At 43.2% G+C, this 18,869-nt stretch overlaps 1 protein-coding gene across 1 annotated transcript; it reads right to left on the reverse strand.

The window, feature by feature from the left end:
- Nucleotides 1-897: 897 nt before the first annotated feature.
- Nucleotides 898-9,014, reverse strand: pdgfrl (platelet-derived growth factor receptor-like). The gene is made up of 6 exons (XM_083786447.1): nt 8,687-9,014; nt 5,288-5,567; nt 4,166-4,317; nt 3,508-3,801; nt 2,483-2,619; nt 898-1,784 (listed from the first exon to the last, which is right to left on the reverse strand). The coding sequence occupies exons 1-6, from the start codon at nt 8,742-8,744 to the stop codon at nt 1,602-1,604; spliced, it is 1,104 nt and encodes a 367-aa protein (XP_083642573.1). The 5' UTR covers nt 8,745-9,014; the 3' UTR covers nt 898-1,601.
- Nucleotides 9,015-18,869: the final 9,855 nt, after the last annotated feature.

An 18,869-nucleotide genomic window follows, 5' to 3' on the forward strand; every position in this document is an offset into this window, starting at 1 on the left:
AAAAATCGCTAACATGAAAGTAAGCAGCAAATGAAAAACAATTAACACTCGTCTTTTACTTCCTCAACAACCTAAAACATGAACCGTGGTTAACTAAAGTTGTCCTTTAAGTGGTTGATTCATTATTTGTGAACGTTTGGGTATACCATGTATCTTTTTGGGTCTGGAGCTGAAACGTTTGGGAACTCCTGCTTTACATAGAACTCCCAGCACTGACGGTGAGTTCTAATACCAACTGTTAGAGGCAGCAGCAGAAGGCTCTGTAATCCACATTCCACATAAGGAGTCCATTAAAAACATCAGCCTGGCACATGGCTAGCCTCTGCTGTAAACCACCACATTTTTCTCTCCTCATACCTTTTTCTCTTCTCTGGTCTTCAGTGTTTCTCTGAAGTTTTTGTTTTGTTATTTACCCCTTTCTCCCCGCAATTTAGTCGCTATGCCAATTAATTCCTCCCCACACACATTTGTGTGGTGTGGTCTACTGACTTGCCTAACAGTGAGGAGCCCCGTCCAGGAGGGCGTAGAGCCTCTGTCCTACTCCTCCCGCCCAACACTCCCTGCTGACAGGTGTCTGACAGGTGACAGGTCAAAGTCGTATGACACACGTTACTGCAGTGAAATTTGTTCTCCGCATTTGACCCATATCTTGTTGCAGTGAGCCGCATTGTGAGCCGCGCTCGGGAATCATTAGTTGATTTGACCCCCAATCCAACCCATTGATGCTGAGTGCCAAGCAGGGAGGCATTGGGTCCCATTTGCCATTTTTATCCCCTAACCGCACACGGAAGCCACGGGTGAGTCTTAACCAGCCACGTGGTCTGACCAATGGGATGTCGGACTAGTGCGTGCCCCCCGCCTCCATGCAGGCATGTTACTAAATATTATAACTGAGCCTTTAGATTATAGATGAGTCTTTATTATGTTAAAATAATCTACATGTTAATGATTCATTCTGAAAAAAAAAATACATTCCCAAAAATAACTTGATGCCCCACTGATTATGAGACTGAAATGCATTTGTAAGCTATAATCCAATGCAGTGGTTCTCAAACCTTTTAATTTCTAGGGCCCCCCATAACTCGGTGTACAATTGTATGTACAGTACCCTCAAGAGTTACATACCTAGCAGTTCACACTGGCAGCTACAAAAGACAACGAACAATGAGTGGAAATGGTTGAAATAACACTTAATTTGTTTTGTTTTGTAGCTGCTAGTGTGAACTGTGAAGTTGAAGCCAGCTCAACTATATTTTCTAGCTTTGTCGCGGACGACAAAACTATCTTTGCATCTTCATGTCACTGTTTTCCATTCAATTTTTTCGTAAACTAGCGCCCTACTAGATCATACTACAACAGGATCTCACAAAAGCATCAAACAAGCTATTATTTTTGACTAACAGTTTTGAACATATGAGGTTTCCACCCAACTGACGATTTTGGACTATCAACGAACCCTGAGGGTCCTTGGATCGCACTTTAAGAGCCACTGCTATACTCTCATCAAAACAGATACATAGTGTGTGTGTATGTGTGCGTGCGTGCGTGTGTGTGTGTGTGTGTGAGAGAGAGAGAGAGAGAGAGAGAGAGACAATTTTGGACTACACAATGTTGACCGCCACAAACGTTTCCCCGTTTGTGTTCTTGGCTCTACAGATGTACTGTCCGAAGTCGATGGTCTCCATGTCCAGGATGGAGAGGACACTGTGGGACAGGCGGGTTGTGTGACCCATCCCTCTGGTCACCAGCCTCCACGAGTCCTGGATGCTGACCGGACGCTTGTCCTGAACACACACCATACAAGTGTGTCATACTCAGTGGTGGAAGAAGTACAGTAAAATGCCTCAGTGGCCTTGAGGTTGAGTGTCCTCCCTGAGATTTGGAGACCGGGGATCGATCCTGGCCAGGTCATACCAAAGACCCTAAATTTGGGACCCAATGCCTCCCTGCTTGGCATTCAGCATCATGGGTTGGATTAGGCCAGGGTAAGTCCCTGCAACATACTAGCATCATATACTTGTATGGGTGGGGATGTACTTCTACAATAAGTTGCCTCACCTTAAGGAAACAGATAGGCTCCTGCCCAATGGGCCTCAGGACTCTGCAAGGCTTACTTACTTTACTTAAAAGGCCTGTATTCAAATGTTAAGTTGAAATATACTTGCAGTACCAAAGTAAAGGTATTAGGCAGAATGTCCTACACATATTTACATCACTGCTGTATTCAAAATGTGTACATTTTCTTTCATAAACTTATATTCATAATCTAAATCTACAAAGCAACTTGTAACTAGAATGTTCAAATGATTGTAGTGGAGGGAAAATTCCAACAATTGCATCTGATATGTAGTGGACTGTAAGTATAAAGTTTCACAAAATGAACATACCCAAGTTAAGTAAAAGTAACAAGTACAATAACTAAGTAAAAGTACTGTGTGTGTGTGTGTGTGTGTGTGTGTGTGTGTGTGTGTGCAGATCTTACCTGTCCAGGGTAGGCCCAGGTGAATTCCACGTCCGCCTCGGGCTCCCCCAGGACAGAGCAGGTGACGTTGACATTGTCCCCTCCCCTCACAGACTCGGGCGACACCGCTAGGCTTACAAAGGGCGGCCCGCTGGGCACTGTCAACCACCACAAACGAGACAATAAATTAAATCGGTGGTTCCCCCACACTTGTACATTTCAAGGACCCTCCCTTGTGTAACTCTGACAGTACAGGTGGGTCCATCTGGTTCCATTTCTGCCACTTCTGTCAGAGTTACAGACTTGCAAGTGATGAATATTGCTTCCAGCTCCCCCCCCCAACAAGAGAGTTGACGGCCTATGATGACGTTGATTTGTGTTGGTTGCCATTAATTAGAGTGAGCAGCTGCACTGTGTGGTGATTTGTGGACCCTTGCTGAGTTGGGCGTACACTAAATCAAAGGTAGGAACAGGACACTGCGTCAATGACAATGTACACGCTGACTGGACCAAGTACGGGTCACCGCCATGATGACAAAACTAACTCTTGTCCATCGCTTTCATCTGCCGGTTAGAATTACGTAACTTGAATCCAACACTTTCCATTTAATAAATCCACCACTAATCCATTATCCTGTGTGAACCTGGCGAGACAGTTGGCAGAAGCAGGTTGGAGGCTTTTAACAAGATGAAAACCACGCATTGTATTCCTGGAAGCTGATGGTGCCAAAAGCTGATGACTCATCATAATAATAATAATAATATCTCAGATTGATATAGCGCTTTTCAAGTACCCAAAGACGCTTTACATGGGAAGGTGGGTGGGGGGTTACGACTAATCAATTTAATTGATTATAAATAAAATCAATAATCAATCATTAAAAAATATATTAATCATTATAAAATATATGAATAATCATTCCCTATTTTCATTTAATTATAGGTGAAAAAAACACTAATAATTATTAAATAAATAATTGCCAAAATAGCCAAATATAGCCAATCTACAAGCTCACAATGCGCGGCGTGGCGGCTGGATAGTGTACCTTCCACGTAGAGCAGCTGGTACTTGTTGGAGACTTGCGGGGTGCCTCTGGCCACGGCCTTGCAGTAGAAGACCCCCTGGTGCTCTAGACTGGGGCTGCGCAGGACGAAGCCCTTGGTGGGGTCGTAGGTCACCAGCGTCCCGTTGGCGGGGACTTCCTCCGCAGGGACCTCCCTGTGCAGCGTCACCCTGGCCAGGGGACTGGTCACCCGACAGGGGATGATGGCCGGCCGGTCCGGACGCATGTAGACGATTTCAAAGTGGATGGCGGAGGGGACGAAGAGGTTGTCCTTATCTGGAGAACAGAAGCACGTTAGGGATCCTTCTTTTATTTTTATTTATTTTTCCCCCACCGGGGCGACGTGGTAACCTTCGTCCCACTCCTCCCGCCCAACACTCCCCACCGACATGTGCCACCTCAGCCTGTAGGAGTAGGCCTATGTGCAGTGACAAATATCACCCTCCCCGCCCGGCTTCCCTCCCCCGAACACAGGTTAATTGTGTTCATTTAGACACAAAGACTGGATTTGAACCACCAGACTCTACGCTATTGGGCAGGCTATTTTACCACTGCCACGATCACATATGGTGCACTTTGTATAAAACAAAGTGCACCATATGTGATGAGATTACTAGTACAGTATATGATAGTAATTCACCTGTGAAGTAAACGTATGAGGCGAACGTTCGATCTGGGTCCTTGCCGCACTCTGAGCCGTCACACAGAACGACGCCGCAGCTGTAGTACCCTGTGTCGGCAGCAGAGGGCGATGTCAGCACCAACTGACTGTACTTGTCAATCTGCTTTATGCTGTGTGGAGGAGTAAGCAATAACACCTTCATGAACAACAGATCATTACATGATGTGATAGTTCACATCTTACAAGATATCAGCACACTGTTGGCACATCAACATGGACTGTCATAGAAATTACATATTACATATTGTGATTAGAGCCAGACCCATGCCAGATGTTTGGGTCCGATGTCAATCCCGTTTTTGGTGAGTCCTGTACCAGTAATTCTCAATGTGTTTGGCCGCGGACTCCCATATGAAAATGTTTTGTTCCTGGGACTACCAGAAGAGAAGATTTCCAAATACTTGATTTAAAAATAAACAAATGGCAGACGTGCAGTGATCTTGTACATCTGCAATTTATTTTATAGCCACCCCCCCTCCACACACACACACACACACAAGTCATACGAAAGAATAAATAAATAGCCGATGAGCGTGACACGTCATAACATGATTTTTTGCTTGTAGATCAGGTGTTTTTGAAAAGGTTTTGCCTGTAATGATTGGGACACATTAGCTTCACAATTGCCACGTTACCGTTCGTCCAGACTGATATATCGACCAGGCTCTAATTATGATGGCAATAAATCGTCTGTCGGGTGGAAACCCTTTATGTCCAAAACTGTTACTTTTCGGGATTCAAATAAAAAAAATGCAAAAACAGAAGATCTTCACACCTCGCTTCGAGCTTGCAGATCTTCTATTTTTTTATGCTTTTGTGTGACACTGGACTGTAGTATGATCAAGTAGGACATTAATTTACGAAAAACAAACCCCAAAAAGTTAAAATATGGAGAAGAGAGGTTTCTGCCCCGACAGCAACACAATGATAAATGGTGACATTTGTAAGTCAGCAGGGTTACCATTTTGTCTTGCTAATATGTGATACATGCATGGTGATATTTGTCAGTCAACAGTGTTACAATATTGTGATGATAATAATTGATACACCGTGCTATTCGTCAGTCAGTCAGTCAGTCACCTGAGGCGTGAGTCATTGAAGGTGTCCAGGTTGGAGGGGTAGGACCAGCCGATATTACTGCCCTTACATCTCAACTCCATGGCGCGCCCAGGGCTCAGCGTGGTGTTCTGTCCCAGACGCAGGAAGCGTCCTTTATCCAGGACCTGCGTGAGCAGCGACTGGCCTTTACCTCCCAGCTCCTTGTCCTTCAGCTTGGTGTGGCGAACCTTTGTCCGTTTGCCCCCGGGCCTGATGCGGTTCTCTCCGGCGTCTTTACGTCGCTTGACCTGTTGACAGGAGCCTTTGAATGAAAAGCAAAAACAAAACGAGGGAGTTATATACAGTATCGTCGCAGTTTTTTTTTTTCAATGCTATTGAACACCCTTTATGTCTGTGTGTTTAAAAACAATATTGAGCCAATAAAAAGTATAAAAAAGCTTCTGGCAAAACCAGCTAACGCCATTGGATCCTCCTGTCTGCTAAAGTGGAGTTAGAGAATGGAGATCAATACTGTTCATTTGAGGGACAGAAGTATTGCTTGTGTGGGACAAGTGTAGTGTGACAGGACAGGGGTTTAATAGTAACTCATTACTTAAAGGGATTGTGACATTAAAAAAAGGTTTTGGAATTGTTCTTTTTTTTTAGTTTTTCTAATCTCAATTGCACCCAAAAAACATGAACTTTTAACATTCAGTAGATTTTCTGTGATCTGGGGTTTTCTGGCTCAAACAGGTGCTCTGATTTGCCGGCAGATTGTGATGTAAAATCCTGCAAATCCCATATATGTCAATGGGATTTGCCAGCAGATGTCACTGTTTTCACTGTTTTGCCTGTTTTAATTGTAGCTCAAAAGGCTTCCAAACCCCCAAGAAAACTTCAGACCACAGTAAATCCACTGAATGTTCAAAGTTCAGGTTTTTTGGGTGTAATTGAGGTCATAAAACCTAAAAGAAAAAAGAAAAATAAATGAAAATGAATGTCATAAAACCTTTAAGTTGCTATTAAACAGAAAGACAACTATTAGGGGACTATAACTATTAGGGCATTTTATCAATGATGGACAAAACCTCCTAGTAGGAGGAAGCTCTACGTTATACAGGGAGTTTTCAGTCCAGTCTTGTCCCAGGAGAAAAGTGGAGTGAGGAGAAGGCCATAATTAGCTGTTTTCTTGGTAATGAACATGAGTACCAGTGCCAGACTTGTTGTTGTTGTTGTAGGGCTAGCTCCTACCTTGCCCGGCCTATATACAGTCATTCTAGTTAATGATGATCCTAATCTCCTAGACCTTGTGCACCAGCAGTAGACCAGCAAGAGCTTAGGTGAGGAAGGCAAACCAGCTACAGAACTAGTGTCTTGTAATGTGGTTACCACAAGAGCTCAGACTGCAGGAACAGTTTTTTGAGAGTTGCCATTCGCTGAGGTAGAAAATGTAGTCAGGCCCAGTGAATGCTGAGAGAGCTGTTGGGCAGTGGTTCCCAACCTGTGAGCATATTGCAAGTGAGCCCAGCAAAGTAACTGTCAAAACACTACGATTTTAATAAAAATATAACTTTCTCCCTTGATCCAAGCCAGAATACGATCGATTGACTGATCATTAAAATAAACATGCTCTGATGGGGCCACCCATCTGACCAGTTTAAGTGGTCAGAAATCAGTCATCGAGAAATCACATCAACAATAAATTACATTTATATATATTATACTTATCTATATGGCCTATGCATGTTCATGGTTGGAGAGTGGAACACTGACAGATCAGCTTTCAGTCCAAGTCCTGTTTCCATGGCCTCCAATCCAGCCTGGACCAATCACCTGCCAGTCATCTCCACTATTTAAACAAGTGTTGGCACCTGTGCTCACTGGCAGTGTGTAACAGTTTGCAGTAGCTGTACACACGCTGTCCAGAGCTGTGAGGTCTCAAATGATGTCCATGCTGTTGGTCCACTGAATGTTTGGTGTGGCCTCAGTTTGTTTGTTTCAGAACTGAACACATGTTGTGCTTAAACTGTGAAAGTTGTTGAGTCAGTACTAAGTAAAATATGAGAGCCTGCTTATTGTAAACGACACCTTTCGGATAGGTGAGTCAGTGCAGCCAGAGTGTGCTAGCATTTATATCTGTAACCCTGCGCTGCTAGGCAAGCAGGAGCTTTCTTTTTTAAAAGGTTGCTCCATATTATTTTGTTTGTAAAAGACACCGTTTCATAGATTTGAATAATTTTTATAATAGGCCTATAATATAGCAACACTTCACTCGCCATCCACATTGCATCCTTTTCCACCCCTAGACCAACTGGACTGTAATATTATATTAAAAGCAAAAAATAAAACCATTGTAAATCACAGTAATAAAAAAGGAAGATGAATCAAATAAAAGCAATAAACATTAACTACATATCATTGAAATAATATGATTAAAGACGGATACAACTATTCACGTCACGTCAAGCGAATTTTGGGGCTGAAAGTATATTTCTGAACTTTTAGCTAAGACAAAAGTCGAATGGAATCGGTGCAGGACGCAGAACAGAGGCACATAAGAACACTGGGCAGTGGTGCTGAACCATGTACCATACCTGAACCATACCACATCTGGAAGGCTACTCAGTGATCTCCACACAGCTGCATCAACACGCCTCCCCAGGGCCTCTCAAAGCCTGTGTCAGCACAGCAGCATCAGTGTTGCCAAGTTTGCTTATTATAAGTGACTTTGGACTTATTTTTTGTGTTAAGTCGCTTGTAAATGTATAGGCTACCGTTATATATTTTTGCTCTGAAGTGTTGCATATTTGTATATTATGTCTTATACTTCCTTCCTAATTTTGTTAACCCAGTGGTTCTCAAAGATTTTCATGTTGAGGACGACGGACTGTGGTGAAGAAATGCCTTTTGCATACGTGTCTGTCTGCTATGAGTTTGTTAGCAGGGGCTCATAAACCACATACATAAGACCCTTTTAGACTATAGAAACTCTATTATTGTATGTAAATGATGGCCCCTCCCACCATAGCCTAGTCCGTCCCAAAATAATATTTGAACTTGGGACCCCCCACCCTGAAGCTTGGAATTGTACCATTACATTTAGTTTGATGAAGACTATTGTGCAAATTATTAGCAGATCGTTGTGAGTTTGTAAATGTTGATTCAGTCAGAAAATGTTGCACTGGCTAATGATCTGGGGATCCCCCAAAATAATTTGGGGACCAGGCCAGGGCGTCCCAGCCCCCAGTTTGGGAACCACTGCCCTAGTTTAGCTCGGAGTAGTAGTAAACTACTCCTGCAGAAACTTTTTCAGACAAAATCTTCCTCCCCCCTCTCTATTCTAGAACCTAAAACAACAAAGAAGCAACTTTGGGGCAACTAAGAAAAAGTTAATTTAAGATGTAGATGTAGGCTAAGTAGTCTATGTAGATTATTACTCACCATGTTGGAGCTCCACCCAGAGCAATGCCAGGCAGAAGACGACGAACCACAGCTTCATAGTTTAGCAGAGGAGATAGAGAGCCCAAGCAGAGAGGACAGTGTGTACGGTGGTCCCTATATAAACTACACTAGTCTACTGCTGGATAAAGTTCAACAAGAAGATGGAGTAATGGTGGTCGGTGGGCTTCACTGGAACTCTGCAGGCTCCAGTTTAGCAGTTTAGATCTGCAGCAGCTCCATCATCCGTACAGAATAGATAGACAAAGACAGACAGACAAGGGGAAATAACCTCACTTTGTCTTTCCAGACGCTCTGGCGTGAGATGGAAATGTCTTTTGATTGTGTGTGTGTGGCACCCTCTGGTGGCTGCATTCCCCTCCTTTTCCATTGAAAATTTGAAGCCCATACCAGAAGCAGGCAGTGATGGACGTAGGCTACTACTACTCATAATGTTTTAGTTAATTAAAAGTATCCATATCGCAATGTATTAGTACTCTGTAAAAGTCCAGGATTCTAAATGTACTTAAAAGTAGCGTCACCATGTAATTCAGTTAATTTACAACAACGTGTTGGGAAAGTTTGAGAGCAAGAGTGTCTGTCCTGTTGTCTTTGTTTTGTTTGTCTGTTCACATTTGTCATTGTTTAACTGTTTTTTGTTTTTTCGTTTTTATCACATTTATATATCTTTTTTATTATGTATTGTATGTGGAATTTACATTAGGCCTACCTGTCATTATCTTTCATTTTATATAACTGAATAACTCATTATCATTGTCAAGGATATTCTGAAGTTGTCATATACAAAAAATGCCTAATAAAAACAGTATTAAAAAAATGAAAAAAAGTAGCGTCACCATGCTATGCTATTGCTTCCCAGCTAGATTTGGAAAGTATAGGACCACAATGGAAACAAGTCCCCATGAAGGACTTTTCTGTGCTGTTATTTCTGACTAATAAATCAATCAATTGGCATCAAAATATTCTCAAATGAAATTAAGTATAGGCCTACTCATTGGGCAGAATGTCCCATTTTACATAAGTTTCAAATGTATGTCATGTATTCAAAGTTTTTGAAAATAGGTCTACAAGCTCACAGTGCATTGCATCCCTCCTGTTTTTTGGTGACCAAATAAGCGGTCTTCTCTGTCACATCTGTTGATATTATATTGCATAAAAAGTGCTAACCTGGCTTCAATATATCCACAAGTCAAATTGAACAAATCTTGTTGAGGTTTTGGGTGAATCTGCATGTTGGGTGTATTTATAACCTGCTCTGTAGGCCTATAGGCTTAATGATTAAGCTCACAACGCATCACATTGAGATGTTGTGAAATGTGAGCTATAGATCAGCTATTTTCGAATAGTATTTTTTTTTTACTGTTTAAACAGATTGGTGTCGACAAAATGCAGGTTGAGGAGGCTCTCAGTTGAGAACTCACCAAAATCCAAACTTGGCTTACCGATAACAAACCAGATTTTTTGACCCAATTAAATCAAACCATCAATCAATCAAACACAATCTGTAACTCAGAGAGATAAATTGGGGGTCGCAGATATAGAAAGGAGGTCCGTAGACTAATGCATGTCAAACTGGGGGTCCTTGAAATGAAACGGGTTAACGGGTTGAGAATATTATGGGGGTCCCTGGCATATCTTTTCAAATGGGTTATGGGGGTCCGCGGGTTAATTAGTAGCAGTCTCGTATTCGTGTCACCTTGACATGAAAAAACACAGGCTATGTGGCATGCGCATGGACCACTTGGCCAGCGGGCGGCCGGGCACCCGTAAATCGTCTATTTTTGGCCAAGAGATTTGATGTAGGCCTAATCACTCAGTAGCCTATAGAGAGCCTGTAGTGTAGAGGGAATGAAGGAAGGATTATATAGGATAGTGTTCAACCGACAACAAGGACTGCATGAGCTGTCGTGCATTTAGCCGTACAAAGACATATTGCGCTTGTATTTTCCGCGCGTGTGAGCTTTCATGTAAATACTGCAATGTCATGTAAATAATGATTTTTTTTGTTTTATGTTCATGCTGATAAACAAAACAAAAAGTTCCGAAATATGTTTGATAGCCTACATTATTTCTCTGTCGTAAATATTGCTTCTTGGCAATAACCTTTAGGCCTATATGGAAAGTCTGTTTATTTCCATTTTTAAATGGTGGTAAGGAACACACATTTGTGAGATAGGCTACGGTCTCGGGTCTCGCGCCCCATACTTGCCAGAAAGTGTCCCAGAAAGTGTCACCATGAAAGTGAGACGATGGGAAACTGGTAGGCTGTTTTTCTCGTGGGAACTGAGTGAAGTGAAGTGACTAAATTGGACCTCTATATTGGGCTATCTAGATGTGTGACAAAACCCCACACGACACGAGCGTCAAGTGACAAAAAACAACACCAAACGACAACAATGAACCTTACCTTAATTACCTGGCACTGGCTGATGTTAAAGATCTGTATGAGGCAGCATAGAGAGATTAATAGGCCTGCCCCCAGCAGCAACCACCAACCATGCATCACTTTAGCTATATATTTTTGTATAAAAATAGAAAAGAAAGTATGGATGGCCTTTTGACATGGGGGGGGGGGGGACGTTGGCCATATTTTGTAAGTGTGAAAATGATGATTGCCTCTGGGTGTGAAAGTGTGCCGATTGTTTTACAACGTAAAATAAGACCAACTGTTGACTGTGTTTTGAATATTTTCACGTCCACGTGTTGTGTTTTGCTTTGTCGTGACAGATTGACGTGGCCGACGCGTGGCTATAGCCTAAATGCCTAATAATGTTATTAGGACGAAAATGTCACTTTATATATATTCCAGTCTAGGCCTCAAAGTCTTTCAATCTCACTCAACGGGAAGCTAAATAATTACCCATCATGTGTTCCTATATGGAGCCTGTTGGCCTGGATCACCCCAGTGTTTGTTGGAAGGCTACAACAGAAAGTGGCATGTATGATGATGAGAGACTTAAACTAAACTGCAGGATGCAACTAAAACTAATCTTGATTAAAAAAAGAATCGATATAGGCTAGGCTATAGCCTACAACTACATTATTTTATTAGGCGTAATAACAAATAACAATAACCTATATATCTGATAATAAATATATATTTCCTCAATAAGCTGTTATAGCCTACAGAAGTGTTAGTGTATTCAAGTGTTAGTGTATTCAAGTGTTTTATGTAGCTGTAGTAGGCCTATACAGCTACATAACACATTACACACTTGAATATACTAACGCTTGAATATATAATGAAGTGGAAATGAAAGGGGCGTGGTTGTTAGCTAAGGGGGCGTGGCAGTGCGTTGGTCGTCATTTATTGCACCTGGAACTCAACAACACAACACAAGCGTTGTTGTCATTCTGGATTTACTTTCATTTCTCGACTGCAACTGCATGGTAGGTACAATGAAAGCTGTCACCTCTACAACATCGCATGGGGAAAGCAATCTAATAAAGGTAAGACTATCTCCAAAGTGGTGTTATCAAGAGTTTCGGCTAGGCTAGAACTTTCAATGTAAACAATAATTTAAGTGGTTGTTTAACTTGTTTCAGTGGTTGTTTTAATGTCTTGCTTGTTGTTTATGTTCAGGTTCATAAACCTCTCATGGAGAAACGCAGACGAGACCGAATCAACAACAGTCTGGAAACATTACGACTTTTACTTTTGGAAAACACCAACAACGAGGTGTGTAGGCCTATGTGAGGTTTACAAATAAATGCAAAATGAAAGTAAGCTACATTTAGGCTGCTTCACAAATTTAATTTTGAGTAGGCCTACATGACTTTTACTTTAAAGATTATAGCCTGCTATTTTTTTGTGTTGTGATATAACCTTTGATTGTCTCCATTTCATCAGATTTTTACTAAATTGAAATTGTTTAATTCTTCTCTTTTAAAGACATTAAGGAATCCAAAGGTGGAAAAGGCAGAGATTCTGGAGTGTGTGGTTAATTTGCTGAGCAGCGACCATGAGGTGATGTCCAACCATCGGAACAGAAGGGGAGACCTGTCTGGAGAGATTCACCACCAGCGCTACTGTGAGGGCAGGACATCATGTCTGCTGAGAGTGTGTCACTTCGTCAGCAACCGGGATCTGGAGGAGAGCAGCCGTGATGCTGCCTTGTTCCACGGCAGCATCTACAGTCACCATGGCAACCAGCTCCATGGGGCCTGTATGAGTGGCCCAGTGAGTGTGTGTGGTCAACGTGAGGATCAACATCAACTGTGTGTGAACACACCCACCCAAAGAGCTGCTGACAGACTTGATGCCACAACACTTCTTTCTCCAATGCCAATGGACATGATTGTTCCACTTTGGAGGCCATGGCCATAGTGAGAGACACTGATTGGTTCCCCATTTGGTACTTCAATGTTCCTTCTGTTTGATATGCATGTGTCTACTTTAAGGTCCCCATTTGATAACTTTTTTCCTTTTCTTTTTCATCTCTGGGACGCCACACTTTAAAATACTCAGTGTTTACTTTAACTCTGTGAGTGTACAAATGGAACAAAATTAACCCTTATAGTTGGGTACACAGTTACAGACCCTACGGGTCCACTTGTGGACCAATGCTCTGTCTGATAATGTTTGGGTGGAGATGGGACCCGAAGCGCAGGTCGCAGCAGCAAACGGATGTAAATATTGTTGATATACTGTAAATAGGATATTGTAGAGAATTATAGCCTACAGTGCATTTTATTTTGTTATATATTTTTTTAAGGTTTACACTGAGCACCCTCGCACATTATCTGATCATTTTTGCTATTTTAATGTTTTGGAATGCTCTCTGGGTCACAAGCCCATGCAAGTCTCTGTACCCTTACAGAAACAGTCATAATATATTGTTTTACATTTCCGTTGGATATATATATATTTTTTTTATAGCACCAACCCTATTTTAGAAAATAACAAATCTGTACTTTTTTTTAACTGCATGGTTACTTTTAAATGATAACCAAGCAATGTCTGAGGGCACAACTTATATTAGTTATTATGAAATGGTTAGGGACTAGGGAGGATGTGGTTTTTTAACGGTAGGACAATATTCCTGTATTTTCTAGGAATATGTTTTGTTGCAGTAGATATGTTGCTGAGTGCAATAAATTCCCTGGTCAATTAATCAAGAGCCTGTGTTGCGTGAAGACCTTTTGACATTCCAAACATTTGCACGTTGTTCAAAAAGATGAAAAGGAAATTACAGCACAATTAACACGTACACTAGACCTATACTTTGGCTTAAGAGACATTCAGACATACATTGACATGTTGATACCAAATGAGTAGTCCTATTGGTCCAATAGCCAGACATTCCAATTGTGCACCAACATGTTTTGGGGTTTTTGAACACTGAGGCCTACATGCAGGCTGTGTCAAGTGATGATAAAATGAATTAAGTTTATTTTTAGTGCAGCCATGTTGATGTACTGTATAAGAAACAATTTCGTAGTATTCTCTTCATAGAAAGAAACGTTTAACTGCTGAAACGTGGGTAGACTATCCTTCTCTGGATAGCTCACTGAACTATATAGACTAGATGGTTTTGATATGAATCATAATCAATCAAAACCATTGATAGTACACACAATTTTTCAGTATATATAGGACTATAGGTTATATGCATCATATCACATTAGCCTGGCTAAATGTGATTTGAGTCTGGCTAATTAGCCAGGCTAATGATTCATATAACTATAGTCCCATACTGAGAAAGTGTGCGTGTGTGTGTGTGCGTGTGCGTGTGTGTGTGTGTGTGTGTGTGTGTGTGTGTGTGTGTGTGTGTGTGTGTGTGTGTGTGTGTGTGTGTGTGTGTGTGTGTGTGTGTGTGTGTGTGTGTGTGTGTGTGTGTGTGTGTGTGTGCGCGCGTGCGTAAGTAAGTAAGTAAACGCGCACAAAACGTGCGCGAAAAGCCTGGTGTAGCCCGGCCGTGAGAGAGAGAGAGAGGCGTATAGGACTTTGCTGAGTCCGAGCAGGCCCAGACTACGCCAGGCTTTTCAGCGCGCGTTTACGCGAATACGCACACACGCGCACGACATGAAAGCCGAGTGCCACACCAGTTGGCCACACAGATGTACACACACACTCACACACGTATAGTCTATACGCGCAGGTCATCCTGTTCGCCCCTTCCAATGAAAGGGAGAAAAGGACGCCGATGGCCGCATTGTTCTCAATTAATTGCAGTTGACACCCAGCATAGAAAAGCCATTCCCGCATGATCAACCACATCAGCCGAGGATTAAACAACATGAATAACCCAGGACTGTCTTTATGGACGAGTCAACTTATTGCATATAGGCTAAAAACTAAAAAGCTTAAAGTTGTATCTTTCTGTGACTTATAGTCTCATCAATCATCATCACCATTTTGTATTTTAGCCACTAACGTGCATGCAATAATCTATAGCCTATTCTGTCTAATGTGGACTATATATGATATTTTTACTAGGCATTCAAACTATATGTATATATACTGTTGCAGGCTATTGATTTGTAAGTATATAGTTAATAATATTATTTCATTGCACGGGCCTATTGCCTTTGGCGCGTGCACAAACCAGAAAAGGTGCAAAATGTTGCCAACACTGCAACACACGTTAAACACCTACGCAGCATGTTGATAACATCAGAAGCGGGTGCACACCACCACCACCACCACCTGCCGTCTGCCACGTTCTGGAGTGCATGGATATTTGTGCGGGCTCATTGGCGTGCGTCAGGGTTGATTTAAATTTTATGCACCAAATGGTTGTGGGCCTTCGGCCTTGTGGCACGCCGTAGGCTACTAGTAAAAAGTGTCTGTGGCAAAAAAAACACAGCTAAGGGCTCGTCACGCACGTGCCCTGATGGGGCAACACTATGCCGCGGGCTTTGATCTTTCAATGAACTGTTTCAAACCACTGACCTTGAGCCAGTTTCTTAAACCGTCAGACTGTCCCAACAACACCAATTTCCGTGTGCCTGAACAGAACAAACTGTTTAAGTAGATACCTTTAAACCTTTAAGTAGATAGCATCCGCAATGGGCTAATCCCCGTGTCCATTTGAGAATAACTGTTGCTGGCAATACAATCTCTCCAATAACAACCATTTAATCTTCATTGAGACAGATGCCCCTCGCTAATCTGATTCCAGATTTAATTCATTGACTCATGGGCTTTACTCCAGGGGCGAGGAGAGATTTAAGGGCCGCTGAAAAGCGCATCCTGTGCGGGGTTCAGCGCAGTGGCACTAACACCCTCTTTGAAGAGACATGCATGTTGCCAGGGACAACTGCCATTCTACAAGGAATGCTGCTGCATAGGCGGCACCGTGGAAAGTAACTGTACTCAACTTGAATATTTAGGCCTATAGGCTAGGCCTACTACAAATATTTGAAAACGTTGAAAGTTACTTAATTTAGATTATTGTTATAACAAGAGCAAATTATATATCGCTGATTGCTCTGCATGCACTGATTAGTTTCGTTTGTTTAGTTGTTTGTTTTGTAAACTGTGATTAACACTCAGAACATGTAATAATAATAATGTAATCATGTAAATAATAATTAAACAAAATAAAATCATAACGTACCAGGAAGGCATATTATTTCAAGGATCGTTTTTAAACGAATTAAAGGGACATTATTAGAGAGCTCCGAAACACCGGAACTGTATAAATACTTTAGAAAGTAATCTAAGTACCATAAAATACTCTTTACCAGAATAGAAGCAGAGTGCTTGTATCTTTACAGAAATGGTTATAAAAACCTTTTAGGCTATAATGAGTAAAAGTCAAAGTATAACAGAGTTAACCAAAATACCTTAGAATGAATTGACGGACACAAGTATAGGACTCAGACAAGCAGAACTTAGAGGGAGGTTCAATCAGATATATTCACCATTGTTTCGGGAGAGAAGAAGACATGCCATCCGGACAGCGTTTCACAACGATCTCTGACCATGTTCAATTGAACATGATTAATATAGCATACCGTAATCAATACACCGGAAAATGTGTTGAACAACAAGGTCAAAAAACATATTTGTTTACAAAGGGACAGATGAAAACATATTATGGCATAAACATGGATGACATGACATTCATTGGCTGTAGCACTGATTGTCGAGTGCTCATTGGACGAGCACATGAATGCCCATTGAGGCCTGGAGGGCGCTTAGGCAGGCGTTGCCAGGCAAACTGTAGATAACGTCTTTTCCTGCACTGAGTTACTAGGCCAGGGTCAAACTAGACTGTTAACACAGCAGATGCATGTTGAATTATAACAGCGCCTACCGTATCCTAACTCAATGACTGAGAAGACACCGCATGGAGACTGATTAAATGAGACAGATAATGCAAGGACGTCACTATGAGTGCAGTTAGTATAATACAAGCCTGTAAAAACATGTTATGTTATGGCAATCGGGAAACAAAACAATTCATATCAAGACACTGGCTAGGGGAGAAGTGTTACTATTTTAAAGTCAGTGGGACAGAGTGACATAAAATGTCAGTCACAGGGCAATTCATAATCGATAGTTCGGCAAGAACATAGGGGACACTGAGTCATAGATTACATGAAAACCGTCATCCACCAAAATCACAGTTCAACTCTTAACGAGCTTACACTTAAGACGGAGGGTGGAGGTTGGAGGTGAGATTTATTGCAGATGAATTGATTACAGTATGGAGCTGGGATTGAGTGAATGGACAGAGAAGTGACTGACAGTATGATAACAGAATGATAACAGAATGATGACGGTACGAGGAGGAGACAGTGGAGGAGCTTTGGCGTGGGCCCCCTGGGGACGGACCAGAGCCTCGGTTCGGATCCTGCCTGGCGGAGGCAGGGGGGGCTCTTGAGCCTGCCCCCCTGGGGCCGACCTGGTGGAGCCTGCTGCTGGGCGGTCGTCGGGGAGGTGGCGGGTACCTGAACGGAAGCACAGATGAGCGAAGGGAGGTGAGGACCGTTTATAAAGGGGTGCGGACAAGGTAACGCAGATCTGATTGGAGCAGACGGATGATGGAGCATTACAGCTCTAAGTTGAACTATCGTTAACAACTAAAACTTCAACTCTTAACGAGCTTACACTTAAGACGGAGGGTGGAGGTTGGAGGTGAGATTTATTGCAGATGAATTGATTACAGTATGGAGCTGGGATTGAGTGAATGGACAGAGAAGTGACTGACAGTATGATAACAGAATGATAACAGAATGATGACGGTACGAGGAGGAGACAGTGGAGGAGCTTTGGCGTGGGCCCCCTGGGGACGGACCAGAGCCTCGGTTCGGATCCTGCCTGGCGGAGGCAGGGGGGGCTCTTGAGCCTGCCCCCCAAAAGGAATTTAAAGAACATACCTGGAGGTCGTTTACCGCTTGGGTTGCCCTAGGGCGCCATTGGACCGCCTGGGGCCTGGAGGAGAGAGAGAGGAGCCTGCGGAGATGGGACCTTGCAGAGGCGGATGGAAAAGAGAGAGTGGGGTTAGTAGCGTAGGAGTGGACGACCTCTCGGCAGAGGGTTGCGAGAAGGAGCAGTGGCGAGAACTTTGGTTCACCTGGCGATGGTGGTGAGACAGGGAGACTCCCGGCGGAGGAGGCCCGTGTGGCCGGAGGACGGGTCGACCGTCGTTTAGGAGGAAGTGAGTCATGGGCGTCCTGGAGAGGGAGAACATGTTTAGAAGTGGGCAGAAGAGGAGGTACCCGCCACCCGACACATCCACCAGTCAATGTAGGTACCGCGCTGGAGGACGCCATGGACTTCTGGGCATCGAGCACGGAGGCGGAGGAAGGTCTAACGTAGGAGGAGAAGGCGTTGGACGACCATCTGCCCAGGGCCCGCAGGGTCGGGACAGAGACGCCGCTGGCAGCAGCGGTGGTGGCGGCGCCGATCCTCAGAGAGTGGCTGGAGTAACGGTCAGGCGGGAGGCCACATCTTTGGAGCAGGGAGCGGAGGTGAGAGGTGAAGGCGTGCTGGTGGAGAGGGAGACCATTCGGGAGGCTGAAGAGAGGAAGGTGGCCGGAGGAGCGTTTTCTGGCGGAGAGGAAGCGCAGCATGGAGGAGAAGGGGCAGAAGCTGCCGGGGACCTTGGCCACCGAGACGAGGCAGCCTCTGTGGTCACGGTCGGCTTTTGAGTGTTTCAGAGATAGGTTGAAGCAGGTGGGGGTGAAGCGCAGGTCGGAGACGCAGACGTCT

This window comes from Protomyctophum parallelum (assembly GCF_964188405.1).
Source record: "Protomyctophum parallelum genome assembly, chromosome: 16".
Classification (NCBI taxonomy): Eukaryota; Metazoa; Chordata; class Actinopteri; order Myctophiformes; family Myctophidae; genus Protomyctophum; species Protomyctophum parallelum.